Here is a 14,089-nt window from a genome sequence, read left to right on the forward strand (position 1 = left end):
CCCTTAATCTTCTGGACCAAAGAGAATTTACAATTTTGCCACATGTGCAAGGTAGGGTGCTAAAATCTGGAGACATTACATCCACATTTTAAGAATAACACGGGGGGCACCTGAGTGGCTCAGTCGGTTAGGCATCTGACTTCAGCTCAGGTCATGATCTCACAGTTTGTAGGTCTGAACCCTACATCGGGCTCTGTGCTGACAGCTCAGAGCCTGGAGCCTGCTTCGGATTCTGTGTCTCTCTCTCTGGGCCTTCCCTGCACGTGCTCTGTCCCTCTCTCTCAAAAATAAATAAACATTAAAAAAAAAAAAAGGGTAACACGGGGTATTTTATAACCAATTCTCCACTAAAATGAAAACTCCGTAAGAAGCTTTTCCAGGGCACCTGGGTGTTCAGTTAGTTAGGTGTCTGACTCTTGATTTCAGCGCAGGTCATGATCTCATGGTTTTTAAGATCGAGCCTGCATAGATAGGGCTCTGGGTGCCAGCCTAGATCCTATTTGGGATTCTCTCTCTCTCTCTCTCTCTCTCTTTCTCTTTCTGCTCCTCCCCTACTTGTGTGCACATGTGTTCTCTCATTCTCTCTCTCAAAATAAATAAGCTTGAGGAAAAAAAAAAGCTTTTCCATTTTGCTATTACCTACAACCAAACTGAATACCTGGCAGAGAAGGTATTCAATCTATAGTTACAAAATGAAAAGAGAAGGTCTCATAATTCTTGGTACTGATGGAGAAGATAAACAGAGTAGAGAAATGAATGAAGTGTGGAACTATGGAAGTCAAAACTGGAAAGCTGTAGCCTTCGGGTGCCAATCACTCAAGGATTCAAATTTGAATTAAAGGGAGTAAAAACCTTCGGATGGGGTAAATTTAAGAAGTAGTGCTGGGGCTATTTCTAATTTACAATGGTTCAATTCCTTCTTTTAATTTTTTTTTAACGTTTATTTATTTTTGAGACAGAGAGAGACAGAGCATGAACAGGGGAGGGTCAGAGAGAGAGGAAGACACAGAATCTGAAACAGGCTCCAGGCTCTGAGCTGTCAGCACAGAGCTTGAAGCGGGGCTTGAACTCACGAACCGCGAGATCATGACCTGAGCCGAAGTCGGATGCTTAACCGACAGAGCCACCCAGGTGCCCCACAATGGTTCAATTCCTAATTTATAATGGAAGATTTTGTAAAAAGCAGAGTCAATAATGCATTCTATCCAAACTTCTTTTCTTTTTTAGCAAATTATTTAATGCACTTATGAAAGCGTTTCTTTTTTTAAAAACTGAGGTATAACTGATGAAACATTTTATTAGTTTCAGGTACAACATGATTCAATATTTGTTATATATTATAAAATAATCAAAATAGGTCAACATCCATCACCATATACAGCTAGCAACATTTATTCCATTTGTGATGAGGACTTTCAAGATCCACTCTCCTAGCTAATTTCAAATACGCGATACAGTATTACTAAGTATAGTTACCATGCTGTACATATGTCCCCATGAGTTTTATTTACTTCCTCCATTTTGCCTCCCCCTACCTCCAGGCAACCACCAGTCTATTCTCTATATCCATGACTGTTTTTTTTTTTTCTGGTTTGTTTTTTTAGATTCTGCACAGAAGGGAGATCATATAGTATTCAGCACTATCGATGAAAGCATTTCTTGCCTATTTTGACAGTAACACAAAACATAGTGCACCTGAAGTAAGGTCATTTTGTGGGAGAATCTCTAGGTATCATTTAACCTAGGTGAACCTGTGGCTTTAGTTTCATGGAGACAGTATGATGGTGTATAAGGACTAGAGAATTTAGAATTATAGAAAGGTCTAGAATAGAATTATTATTCATTACTAATCAGCCCTCTAATTCCAGAAAAGTGGACCTCATAAAAGTTAGTTTCTCCCTCTGTAAAACGAAGTCAGTAAGTCCAGATCTCTGGGTTTTCTTGAGATTTAAATGAGATAATTCATTGGGAAATCGCAAGCAATTGGTGTCACTGTCCTTATTTTCTTTCAGGGAGAAATCTGTATTTTCCCTTTGGAATCATAATTTAAAAATAGTACCTTTAAATCATCATGCCTTCTATGTTTTCAAAATACAGCCAACATGGGCAGAAATACATGCACAAACAAGCTCTCTCACCTTAGCTCTCCTCTCCCTGTCAGCTGGGGTGTCTGTCCAGACCGATCGATCCCCAGATTTCTCATCGGCTCGTCTCTTAAAAGTTCTGGGCCCGAGACCAAAGTCTTTCATTTCTGGAGGAAGCTCAGTCATCCATGACTCTCTTGTAATTGGTTTGGATGAATTCTTTAAGAGAAGTAAAAAATCAAACAGTCAAAAAAAAAAAAAAAAGAAAAGTAGCCCAGAAAGCGTTTGTAAGATACTGTATAAGTGGTGGTGTTTCTCAATTGAGGCTTTAAGAGAAAGAATTTAATATAAAGGATTATATTTTGTCATATATGTTACAATTACCTCATCCAATTTATTGTTCTTTTGACTTTGTTATCTTTTGCCACACAGAAATTTTTAAATAGGCAAATTTGCCAGTCTTTTCCTTTTACAGCTTCTAGATTACCTTGCTCCTAAGTTTTCTTTATATACATATTGCATATATTTTATTTATATTATTAATTGTATTATATTATTTATTTATATTACTTATATACATAATGCATATATTTTCTTTCATCTCGATTTTAAAATTTAGATTTTTAATCCATTTAGCCAATTTCTCAGAGTATAGTATATTTAAAACTTACATCATCTCCTCTGGTCAGTTTTTCTTTCATTCTCTGGGCCCTTTTTTCAAACTCTGTCGTGACGCTGTAGTTAACTGGTCCTTTTGCAGGCATGGGTCCAACAATGTCCTCATCTTCACTGCTATCTGTTTCCTTTTGAAATAAGACATTGCCTTTAAACCAGGAGCAGAGCCATAGGTTATAGAAAATGATCCTAAAACACTTAAAATTTCACTGCAACGGATTACTTAGAGACAATAAGACAAAAACGCAAACAATGTATTGCTGGCTGATCACTGAGCAATGAGGACCTTTTCCTCACCTAAAATCATTGTTGCACCATGTGCTAACTAACTTGGATGTAAATTATAAAAAAAATAAATGAATTATAGAAAAAAAATACTCTGATGGTATCAGTAGTGAAGGTGTTAATAACAACAACCATGACGAGAGCTATTGTAAGTTGAAAATGTTCTGACTTAATCCTCACCAACAACCCTCTAAGACAAGGATAACAACCTGCATGATACTGACATGAAACTAAGCTCACCCAGGAGCTAATGGCTCTTGCCTTCTCTCTCCTGTTCTCTTCCCTCCAAGCACACTGGACTTCTTTTGAAAAAAAAAATTTTTTTTAATGTTTATATTTTTGGAGAGTGAGTCGGGGAGGGGCAGAGAGAGAGAGACAGACACAGGATCTGAAGCAGGCTCCAGGCTCTGAGCTTTTAGTACAGAGCCCAACACGAGGCTCAAACCCACGAACTGCGAGATTATGACCTGAGCCGAAGTCGGATACTTAACTGACTGAGCCACCCGGGTACCCTCACACTGAACTTCTAAAGCCCTAACTTTCCTCCTCTCTACACTGCTTTCTCTTCAAATAAGCTATCTGTGCTTTCTGGAACAATCTCTCCTGCCCTCTTTGCTGAGGCATCTCCAACGCATCAGTCTTCAGTTTAGACATTTTCTCAGAGACAAAGAGTTTTTCTCATTTCTTTAGGTTAGTTTAGATTCCCTGTCATGGTTCCATAGTATTTTTTCTCACCCTTTTTTTTTTTTTAATTTTTTTTTAACGTTTATTTATTTTTGAGACAGAGAGAGCATGAATGGGGGAGGGTCAGAGAGAGAGGGAGACACAGAATCTGAAACAGCCTCCAGACTCTGAGCTATCAGCACAGAGCCTGATGCGGGGCTCAAACTCATGGATGGTGAGATCATGACCTGAGCTGAAGTCGGATGATCAACCAACTGAGCCACCCAGGCACCCCTTGTCTCACCTTTTGAATCACTCATAACGTTAGATGTTTGTGTAATGTCCATATTCCCCATTACCCTGCAGGTTGATTAGTGTGATTATCTGGGACTATGTCTAACGTACTCATTCATTCAACAAATACTTCCGAATGCCCCTAGGGAGAAGACAAAATCTCCGTCCTCAACATTCTAGTGGGGAGAGGTCAACAATAAACAGAAAGAAGCAGTAACAGATGGTATCTGAGGTGCTGACAGATGCTATGGAGAGAATTAAAGGCCGGAAGGAGAGACGAGTAAAGGGAAGAGGAGATAGTAATTTTGAGCTAGGAGGTCGGAAACGACCTCACTAAGGTGACATTCCAGCCCAACACGGAAGCTCTGAGAGGCAAGCCACATAGATATCTAGGGGAAGACCACTCTGGGGAGACTTTGCAGGAAAGAACAGTCAGGGGCAGGAGCCTGATGGGCGTAAGTGAGGAGGTACAGCAAGGAGCACAGTGTGGTCAGATTGACGTTAAGAGAGAAAATCACGGAGCTCAAGGAGACATTACAATGTGTAGGGAAAAAAATTTTTTTAAATATTTATTTAATTAAAAAATATTTATTTACTTTTGAAGAAGAGAGAGACAAAGCATGAGTGGGGGAAGAGCAGAGAGAGAGGGAGACACAGAATCCGAAGCAGGCTCCAGGCTCTGAGCTGTCAGCACAGTGTAATGGCTCTGTTTTTTTATTGTTTTTATTTTTCATTTTTCTTAAGTAATCTCTACGTTTCACATGGGGCTCAAGCTCATGACACCACAATCAAGAGTCGCACGCTCTACGGAGCCAGCCAGGTGCCCCAGGGCTTGGCTTTTATGTAGAGAGAGGAGGAGCAGTGTGATAGTTCTGAGTGTGAGTGACACAATCTGACTTCATTTTACCCAGGCTCTAGCTGCCGTGCTGAGAGGAGGTAACAGAAAAACAAGGTTTAAAATATCAAGACCAATAAACAGATGAACTATGATTTGACTTAGACTAGGGGAGGAGCAGAAATGGTTGGACTGTGGATGTCCTTTGAAGGTGGGAGGAACTAGACTTGTTGACAGACTCATTCCTGTGACCATGTGCCTCACACACTGTAGTAGGTGCTCTCTAAGTAGCTGTTGAAGGAAGGAGTAAATCACTCTGAAGTTCATGGTCTTAACCACTGCATTATATTTTCCTTGGTAACAGCCACAGTGTAACTGCTCAGTTCTCAATAGAGATGAACATCCAGGAAGTTACTACAGAATAACAGACTGAACAGGTGATCTAAAGCATTAAGAACTGGGCGTAAGGGGCACCTGGCTGGCTCGGTCAGGAGAGCAAGCGACTCTTTTTTTTTTTTTTATTAAAAAAAAAAAAACACTTTTTTAATAAGTGACTGAGCCACCCGGGTGGTTTTTTTTTTTTTTTTTAATTTATTTTTGAGACAGAGCATGAGCAGGGGAGGGGCAGAGAGACAGGGAGACACAGAATCCGAAGCAGGCTCCAGGCTCTGAGCTGTCAGCACAGAGCCTGATGCAGGGCTCGAACTCACAGACTGTGAGATCATGACCTGAGCTGAAGTCGGTTGCTTAACTGACTGAGACAACCAGGCGCCCCGAGAGCAAGCAACTTTTGATCTTGGGGTTGTGAGTTTGAGTCCCTTGTAGAGTGTAGAGATTACTTAAAAGTAAATCTTTAAAAATAAAAAACTTTTAAAAAGAAAAAAAAAAAGAACTGGGTTTAAGCTTTGGCTTTGATTAGTGCAAAGTGTGCAATCTTGGGTAAGTTACCAAATTTCTCTGGTTTTTAGTATCTGTCAGATGGCGGATAATATCTATTTCATAAGGTTGCAGAGAAAATAATATTCATATATGGGGAAAAAGCATTACAAATTATAAAGTACTCTACAAATCTCAGCTATTGGTAAGGACCAGGCCTCTAACAAGAAAACAGCTTTCATACCTGACTCTAAAATCATTGACCTATCTTTTCATAAAATCATTTAACCAGCAGCTTTGTTAAATACAGGCACCAGAGATGGATGGATAAGAACTAATTTCAAGATAGACCATTATCAAAAAATTCCTCAGCTGTCTTTTTTTCAGGTCAAATCACCATGATTCCTTAAGCTTTTCATCATGTTGTATTTTCTGGCACTGTAAACATTGCCTTCAAGGATGAGAAGCATGAATAGATCACATTCTGTCAACATGTAACTGCCTTGTTATTTTTCCAACATCTCAGTTCTGTGACAAGCTTCTGATTTAGTATACCTTACAATCCTAGATTAATGTGGATGCAACTGTGTGACTGCGTATTAGTTACATTTGAGCCAAATGATTACATAGTTATTACTCTGCAAAGTCTTGAGTTTGTTACATCTTATGCTTTAATCAAAAAATTTCCAAACCTCATAGTTGAAATATGATGATACTTGTTGTCCTGGATCATCTCGGCCTTTGTCACTTTTCTGAGTAGATTTAATAAAACCAGGTGGTAATGCAGGACCTATTATAGGCCTGAAAAATAAAATGTACCTTTAACATTCTCCCTGATTTTCAAAAGCAGTTTTTAGAATAAGCGTTCACAAAAAAGAAAAAAAAAAACAAAACCAAATACTAACAAATGTTGAAGATGAGAATTTCATGTAACATATTATTTGTATTTTATAACCTAGTATTTTTCTATAGTATCTTAAAAAAATACAATTTTCTCATTTTTATTTTCTATTTGTTAGTCAATGCTAAGATACTAAACCAGTAATTCTCAATGGCAGTGATGTATTTCTGTTTCCTTCAAACAACCCCTAAGTCGAACCATTTTCTGGGTGAGCAAAATAAGGCCCAAGGACACCACAAACTAGCAAGTGTCAGTGCTGGCGTTTGAGCCCTGGTCTCCTCGATGCCAAAGTTCATCTTCTTTCAAGGTGACCTATTGCTACATTTCTGAGGGAACTGACATCAGTCCAAATGGGACAAGTGCCTAAAATCTGGGGCTTACGAAGAGAAAGCCTTACTTCAGGGAAAAAATAACAGAGACAAGATATTTTCTACTCTCTTTCATACTTTACGTTTCTTAATTCTTTCTTTCATACCATTGTTTTCCCCAGAGATGTCGCTGTACCAGTATTAACAAGCAAGATGCCAATGAAGTCCTAAGCTGACTTTTCCAGGTTGCACTGTGTTCTATCAGAGCCTCACAGACAGGCTTCGTAGCAGAGGAAAATTGGTACTGACTCAGAAGGTCTGGGTTCTGATCCTGGCCATTTAACAGCCAAATACAACTCTCAAGAAAGACATTGCTGTACTTCTAATAATGTGCTTTCTTGAAAGGAATGTTATGACCCAGTGGTTAGCAAATTTTCTGTAAAAGGCCAGAGAGGACATTTTAGGCTTTGAGGGCCATATATGGGTCTCTTAGGCATGCCGGTCTTTGTTTTTTAGATGACCCTTTAAAGATTATTCTTGGCTTGGTGGCATACAAAATCAGGCAGCAGAGAGTCTAGCCTTATTTCCAACAGGTCCAAAGTTAACATGAAAATTGGAGCTGATAGATAGGATTGTAAAGTTTGAATATAAAATATACAATAGTTGGGGCGCCTGGGTGGCTCAGTCTGTTAAGCATCCGACGTCGGCTCGGTCACGATCATGCAGTTTGTGAGTTCGAGCCCTGCGTTGGGCTCTGTGCTGTCAGTTCGGAGCCCGGAGCCTGCTTCGGATTCTGTGTCTCCCTCTCTCTCTGCCCCTCCCCCACTCACGCTCTCTCTCTGTCTCAAAAATAAATAAAAAACCACATTAAAATATACAAGTCTTTTTGACTTGTTCTTGCATACTGGTAACAGTGCTCTGAATTATAAACAAGGTGGTGTGCAATTACGTATTCAGCATTAAAAACTTTATAATTCTGAGAAGATAGGAATCAAAACTTACTATATGCTTACCTGGGGCCAGGCATCATGTAAGAGGCACGCGCGCGCACACACACACACACACACACACACACACACACGTATGTGCATGTATGTAAATATGAAATCTCAGTCATCACAATTTTGAAAGGCACGTGTTGTTATCCTCTTTTTCAGATGGCAATTCTGAGGTACAGAGAAGTTGGTCAAATTGTTTAACGTGACACACAGGAATTGTTCTTTCTGTCACCAAATAACTAAGAAAGCATCTAATTTTAAAGGTAAATACCAGGATTCCAGCCCCAGGCCTACTGCTTACTATGTGTGCAACCTTATCTATTTAAGAAAAGGGCGAAGAGGGATAATGCTGCACTCAGTCTATCACAGAGCACTCTTGTGAGCATCAACTAAGGGACGTGGAGGTTTTTTATAAACTACAGAAATGTTTATAGGCATGTAAATAATCATTTTTGTTAGAGGAAACAGTTACTTTCCCCTATGCGTTTCAAATGTTCTATAAATCTGTAAGTTAAAAAACAACTTTGGACAGCACTTTATTGAATCAACAAACACCTACTGAAATAGTTGGAAAAGACTGGCCTGAAACACTACACATTGTCACCTTGGAGGAGAATCATCCTGCTTTTTAAATCCGGGAGGAAGAGCTGGTCCAAAAAACCCTTCATCATCATCGTCATCATCCTGAGTTCTCCTCTGTTTTCTAAAAACACAGTGGTACAACGTTACGCAAATTTTTTTCACAGAGAATTTTAAGTTTTAAAGGAAGCATTAACTCCAACTAGTTGTATGAACACTGAAACAATAAATTCATCTTGCCCAATGAGAACAAATGGACACCACAGTTGATCTTATATCAACATTTTCCTGGAATTTATTTTTGGCCTAAAATAGCGCCATATTTTCTATGGCAGTAGTTTTCTATATTTTCTATAGCGTTAAAGATTCCACTTTACTGAGGTTTCGAAGAGTCTACTTGCTGAATGTTTTTGAGCAAAAAGTTTGACGTTAGCTTTTTATCTCATGCAGGAAGGTTTTAAGTTGCTAGTTCTGTCTTATCTTTAAAACGCATCAAAAAACCCTTGCTACCCAATACTAAACAAAAATTCCACTTTTCTTTACATGGACCCATGGCAAGGAAGGGTAGTTAGAAGGAAATCATTCATTTACTTAAGCAAAAACCGTACACTGCATAAATAATTTCTAAAAGAAATCCTATGGCTCATCTAGAATATGTATTTAGACACTTCAGTAATACCTTAAGAAAAAATCTTTTAGATAAGAATTTAATTGAAATCCTAGATGTCTCCACAACTATCTACTACAATAAATTTCCTTCTAGAAGGTGTAGTTCCTGATGAAATGCCATATGAAACGATTTCTTCCTGTGCTGTAAAGATACAGATATGGCATTCCTGACTATCTATTCCAGCCAAAGTATACTAGGTTTGAAGCTTGGTTTATTTAAGTGACTGACCTTGCACTTGGACCAGTGTCATCTTCTTCAGATTCTTGATTTCCTTCTTCGTACAATGAACTACTGTCCTCATCACTGTCTGATGACTCTGAGCTACTGCTTTTATAATTAGGGGGTAAAGCTGGTCCTGCAACTATAGGAAATTTCTTGTTTAAGTCACAATTGGTCATAATTGTTGCAATTATGCATAACTGTGCAATTATGCATAAAATGTTTCAATGAACCCCTTAGCCAACACTTTATACTTTATTTTCTATTTTTATGAAAGTATACATTTATATTTTCTTACACGATACATCTTCCCAGCACTCGCTGGCTATTATTTATTATGAACTTTTATCTCATTTGTTCCTGTTTTGTGCACAAAACAAATAGGGGAAGGGATTCAGATTAAAAATGGAAGGACTAGCCTTAGAAGAAGGTAGTGCACCTTTTCTATTGTAATCACAGGGAAGACAAAAAAGCTGAGCAAAGATTCAGGGAAGTTTTCAGGTATAGTGCAGAAAATAGAGTTTGTTCTTTTAAGATGGCATTTACTCTTCCAGTGAAGTAGAGGGAAAGACAGTCTGAGGAAGAAAAAGAGGCTTTTAAAAAACCATGGTTGAGATTAGGGAGAGAACTGCATGGGGAAACTGTCCGAGGACTGCTGGGCACAGCTGAGAACCCAATTAGGGAGGAGACTGTAATTTTTCGTAACATTAGCCTGTGGAGCTGTGAAGTTTTTTCTAGCAGCATTTGGAAGGCTGGATGTAGGCTCATGAGAAGGTAAACATTTGGAATGATCTAGAGCTGGGTTTTTGCCAGATGAGTTTAACAGAATACTGAATGGGTAAGGCAGCTGAAAACATTGCAAGAGAATGGATGAATTGATGGACTGTGAGGTCTAAGTCAAATAGGGGCAGAAGCAATTAAAAGGAGGAGGCCAAAAAGGATAGAAGGCAGGGTCTGCAGAGCTCAATGAGGTTAAACAACAACAACAACAACAACAACAACAACAAAGTCTAACAAGAATAACTGAATGAGAATGAAAAGGGGTTCTTGCTGAGAAAGAAACTTGAATTTAAGTTTTCAGAGATAGGACAGAGTCCAGTGTGTGATTAGAAATGCAGCTGAAATTCGTGGAGGTGGTGGTCATTGCAGAGTCTGAAGTTGGAGTCAAAATAGCAAAGGCTCCACCTATTTTCCACAAGGCAGCATCTGGAGTACATAGACTGGTGTTGAGAAAACATCTCCACACCCCTCTCCCCGAGTTTTCTAATGACATGATCTCAGGGGACATTTCCCAGCATTCAATATTCCAAGGTATTTGAGTAAAGTTAATTTGTTCCATCTCAGACCTGTGTGCTCACTCCCTCTTCCAAACTCAGTGATCTCTTTCAGGAGGGTAGCTGAGTGTGAGGAACACAGGACAGGTATCAGACTGGGTTCAAGAATCCCCCACCTGAGAGCAATTCTGGTGCATGCTACAACATGGATGAACTCCAAAGACATTACGTTAAGTGAAAATGCCAGTCACAAGAAGATAGGTACTGTATGATTCCACTTATCTGAGAGACCTAGAGTAGTTAAATTTACAGAGACAGAAAGTAGAATGGTGGCTTCCAGGAACTGGGGGAAATGGGAACGGGAACAGGGACTTACTGTTTAATGAGTACAGAATTTCAATTTTGCAAGAAGAAAAGCATTCTGGAAATGGATAGTGGTGATGGTTGCACAATGTCAATGTACTTAGTGATGAACTGTACGCTTAAAGGTGGTTAAGATGGTAAATGTTATGTGTATTCTACCAGAATGAAAAAGAAAAAAACTAGATGCACATTTGTGGTCACATGATTTACAAAGAAAGTGACATTATAGTGCAGTATGGAAGGGAGGGTGATGGATCAATTAGAAACCTGTGAGGAAAAAAAAAATCTTCACCCCTACCTCACACCATATACAAGTATCAACTCCAGATGGACTGCAAATATAAACGTGAAAGATAAAATAGTAATGCTTGCAGGATAAAACAAAGGAGAGTAACGCTGTAACCTCAGAAGAGGCAAAGACTACTTAAATAGGGTACAAAAAGCTCTAACCATAAAAGAAGAAAAACTAAAAATCAGAATGTACTGAAATTAAAAACTTCTGTTCATCAACACATACAAATGAGAGGGAAAAGGCAAGCCACAGAATTAGAGGAGATATTTGCAACATGCATAACTGAAAAAATGACTTGTCCAGACTACATAAAGAACTCAACAACAACAAAAACAGCAAAGAACTCAACAGGCCAGTAAGGAAAGACAGATCACTGGAAAAATGAACAAAAGACTGATTTTAGCAGTATGTACTAAAGCTGAATGTAGACATATCCAGTGATCCAAAAATTTCAAAAGGAATGCAACATGTATTCACTAAAAGGTAGAGCAAACATTAAAGGAGATAGAAATGCATGAAGAGTCTAAACAGCATTTATTTGGCAAATACAAAGTGCCCACTCTGTATTAAGGCTAGAAGACCATACTACAATGGTGCAAGCAGATATGCTGACAAGTTATTCAAAACAGTGTATTAAATATATGATGTAATTAAGTGGAAGAAAACCCTGTGGGGGAAAAAGAGAGTGTGACAATGCTTGGGAGAGTTTGGAAATGCTTCACTGAAGCCTTCGCTGACACTGAAGTTGGGCCTCGGAGGATGGGGTAGGAGTTCGTCAGGTATGTCAAAAAATGCAGAGTGGGGCCAGAAAGCTCCTAGAGAATTGAGAAACTGCGCAGAAACTGGAACTAGTTCAGTACTGGGCTGTGTGTGTCAGGTACAATGACAGGAGGAGAGGCTAGGAAGGCAGGTCGGGGGCTAAGGAGCAAAGCATCCCCTGCAAGAGCCATGAGCACTGTTCGTCAGAAGGCAATATGGCACAGAGGTTAGGCGCACTGGCTGTGTTCTAAATTGGGCTCCACCATTTACCGGCCGTGTGATACGGGCAACAGCCTGGGCTTCAGTGTTCCCGTTTATAACATGGAAATGATCATCTTTACTTCATACGGTTTCTAGGAGCATTAAATGACAATGTGTATCGATCGTTTAGCACAGGGTCCGGCCCGTTAACCGTTAAATGGGAATACATCTTCATTACAATGATTACCATTCCCCGCCCCCCCCCCCCCCCCCCCACGCTCGCCCCGTTCCAGCGCCACCTCCCCGCTACCACTAGAGAAGCAAAGTTAGCTCCGGTCCTCCTCGCCCACTTGCCACTGCTCCACCGTTTCAGGCCTTAGATCTCAATTCCGAGAGTGGGACCGGGCCAGAAAAGGGGCGGACAGGCCTGGCGGGCAGCGTACACGCCGGCCGCTTACCAGGGCTGGGGTCTCGCTCCTCGTCCTCTGCTGTCCCGCGAGCCTTGAAGCCGGGCGGCAGCGCCGGCCCGATCAGATCCCTCGCCATCCGCGGTGGCGGACACCGGTCTAGCCTACAACCCTATCCACGCAGCGTCAAACCTACCCAAAAGGCAGCCCGGGATCCGCCGCAAACGGCAGGAAGTTTTTCCGGCGCCGACCAATGACGTAGCAGCCCGTGGTTGGCAGAGTCCTGTAATTCACGAGACCGGAAGTGACGCATAAAGCTTGCTCCATATTCGCATGCTAGGTTCTCTACCTGGCTGGAGGCATGGCTGAGCCTGCTGGTGATTTCGTGACTTCTAACGGGTGGCTTCCAACATCCGAGCTGACCCCCACGTTGGGGCCTCTGAGAGACACTGCTTCACTGTCTGACAACTGGATGTTCTGGGCAATGCTGCCGCCGCCACCACCGCCTTCGTCGTCGCCTCCCGTACGAGGGTCAGAGCCTTCCTCAGGGGAGCAGCACCCCCAGGAAGCCCAGGCTCTCCCCGAGGCGCCTCCTCCCTTCGACGCCCAGATTCTTCCCGGGGCGCAGCCTCCCTTCGACGCCCAGTCCCCCCTTGATTCTCAGCCTCAACTCAACGGCCAGCCTTCCTGGAATTTCCAGGCTTCTACATCGTGGTACTGGAGACAGTCTCCTGGTGTTTTTCCTGGATATCAGAACACTCCGGGTAGGCTATTACTCTTTTCCTTACCGCCCCTTTACTTTTCTTTTTCCCTTCTTCCCTTTCCCACTTTTCCCTTTGTCTACTTTTGATTCAGCCCTGCACTCTTGGGGGTCTGGTCAGTTAAGGTCTCACAATTTGACCGGAATGTTTGCTCTGATTGTTCAGTCTGTTTAGCCGCTGAGGAACTGGGAATATAGCAGTGAACGAAACATAGAAAAATCCCTATTTTTATGTAGCTTAACATTTCCTGGTGGAGACAGAATTAAAAAAAAAAAAGCAGTGTGTACTAGAAGACAGTGAGTGCTACCTAGAGAGAGAAAGCAAAGAAGGTGATAGGTAGTTCTGGTGTAATTGTCAGTGTCAGTCATAATGAAGGTGACATTTGAGCAGAGACTTCAAGGAGGTGAGTGATCAGAGCTATGGGGACCACTGGGGGAATAGGATGCAGGCAGAATGAACTCCAAGTGCAAAGAGCTTGAGGCAGGTGCTGTAGATCAGAATGGAAGCCACTGTGGCTAGAGGGGAGCAATCCTGGGGTCGAATTGTAGAAGACTGGGGAAGAGGACAGACCTGCTAGGGCCTTGTAGACTATGGGATTTTGACTTTTTACTCTTGTGATAAGGATAGTGCGGGGGAGTGGCATAA

At 41.0% G+C, this 14,089-nt stretch overlaps 2 protein-coding genes across 7 annotated transcripts in view; one reads left to right on the forward strand and one right to left on the reverse strand.

Annotated features, from left to right (window-relative positions):
- GPALPP1 (GPALPP motifs containing 1) overlaps nucleotides 1-12,930 on the reverse strand; it is a 72,800-nt gene extending 59,870 nt beyond the window's left edge. For 5 of the 6 annotated variants that reach the window (XR_008295580.1, XR_008295576.1, XR_008295578.1 and 2 more), the window contains exons 1-6: nucleotides 12,735-12,930; nucleotides 9,397-9,529; nucleotides 8,524-8,622; nucleotides 6,405-6,513; nucleotides 2,756-2,887; nucleotides 2,139-2,303 (exon numbers count right to left, since the gene is read on the reverse strand). Coding sequence is in view for 2 of the 6 variants with exons in the window: in XM_053215820.1 (XP_053071795.1) it covers nucleotides 2,139-2,303; nucleotides 2,756-2,887; nucleotides 6,405-6,513; nucleotides 8,524-8,622; nucleotides 9,397-9,529; nucleotides 12,735-12,822 (726 nt within the window). In the remaining 4 variants the exon portion in view is untranslated. The remainder of the gene's footprint in view (nucleotides 1-2,138; nucleotides 2,304-2,755; nucleotides 2,888-6,404; nucleotides 6,514-8,523; nucleotides 8,623-9,396; nucleotides 9,530-12,734) is intronic. The other variant, XM_027064876.2, reaches the window with a different exon arrangement.
- Nucleotides 12,931-12,994: 64 nt separating this feature from the next.
- The window catches only part of NUFIP1 (nuclear FMR1 interacting protein 1), a 40,532-nt gene continuing 39,437 nt past the window's right edge, over nucleotides 12,995-14,089 (forward strand). The window contains exon 1 of the mRNA XM_015068923.3: nucleotides 12,995-13,447. Within this exon, the coding sequence (XP_014924409.1) occupies nucleotides 13,045-13,447 (403 nt within the window). The 5' untranslated portion in view covers nucleotides 12,995-13,044. The remainder of the gene's footprint in view (nucleotides 13,448-14,089) is intronic.

Source organism: Acinonyx jubatus, chromosome A1 (assembly GCF_027475565.1).
Source record: "Acinonyx jubatus isolate Ajub_Pintada_27869175 chromosome A1, VMU_Ajub_asm_v1.0, whole genome shotgun sequence".
Taxonomy (NCBI): Eukaryota; Metazoa; Chordata; class Mammalia; order Carnivora; family Felidae; genus Acinonyx; species Acinonyx jubatus.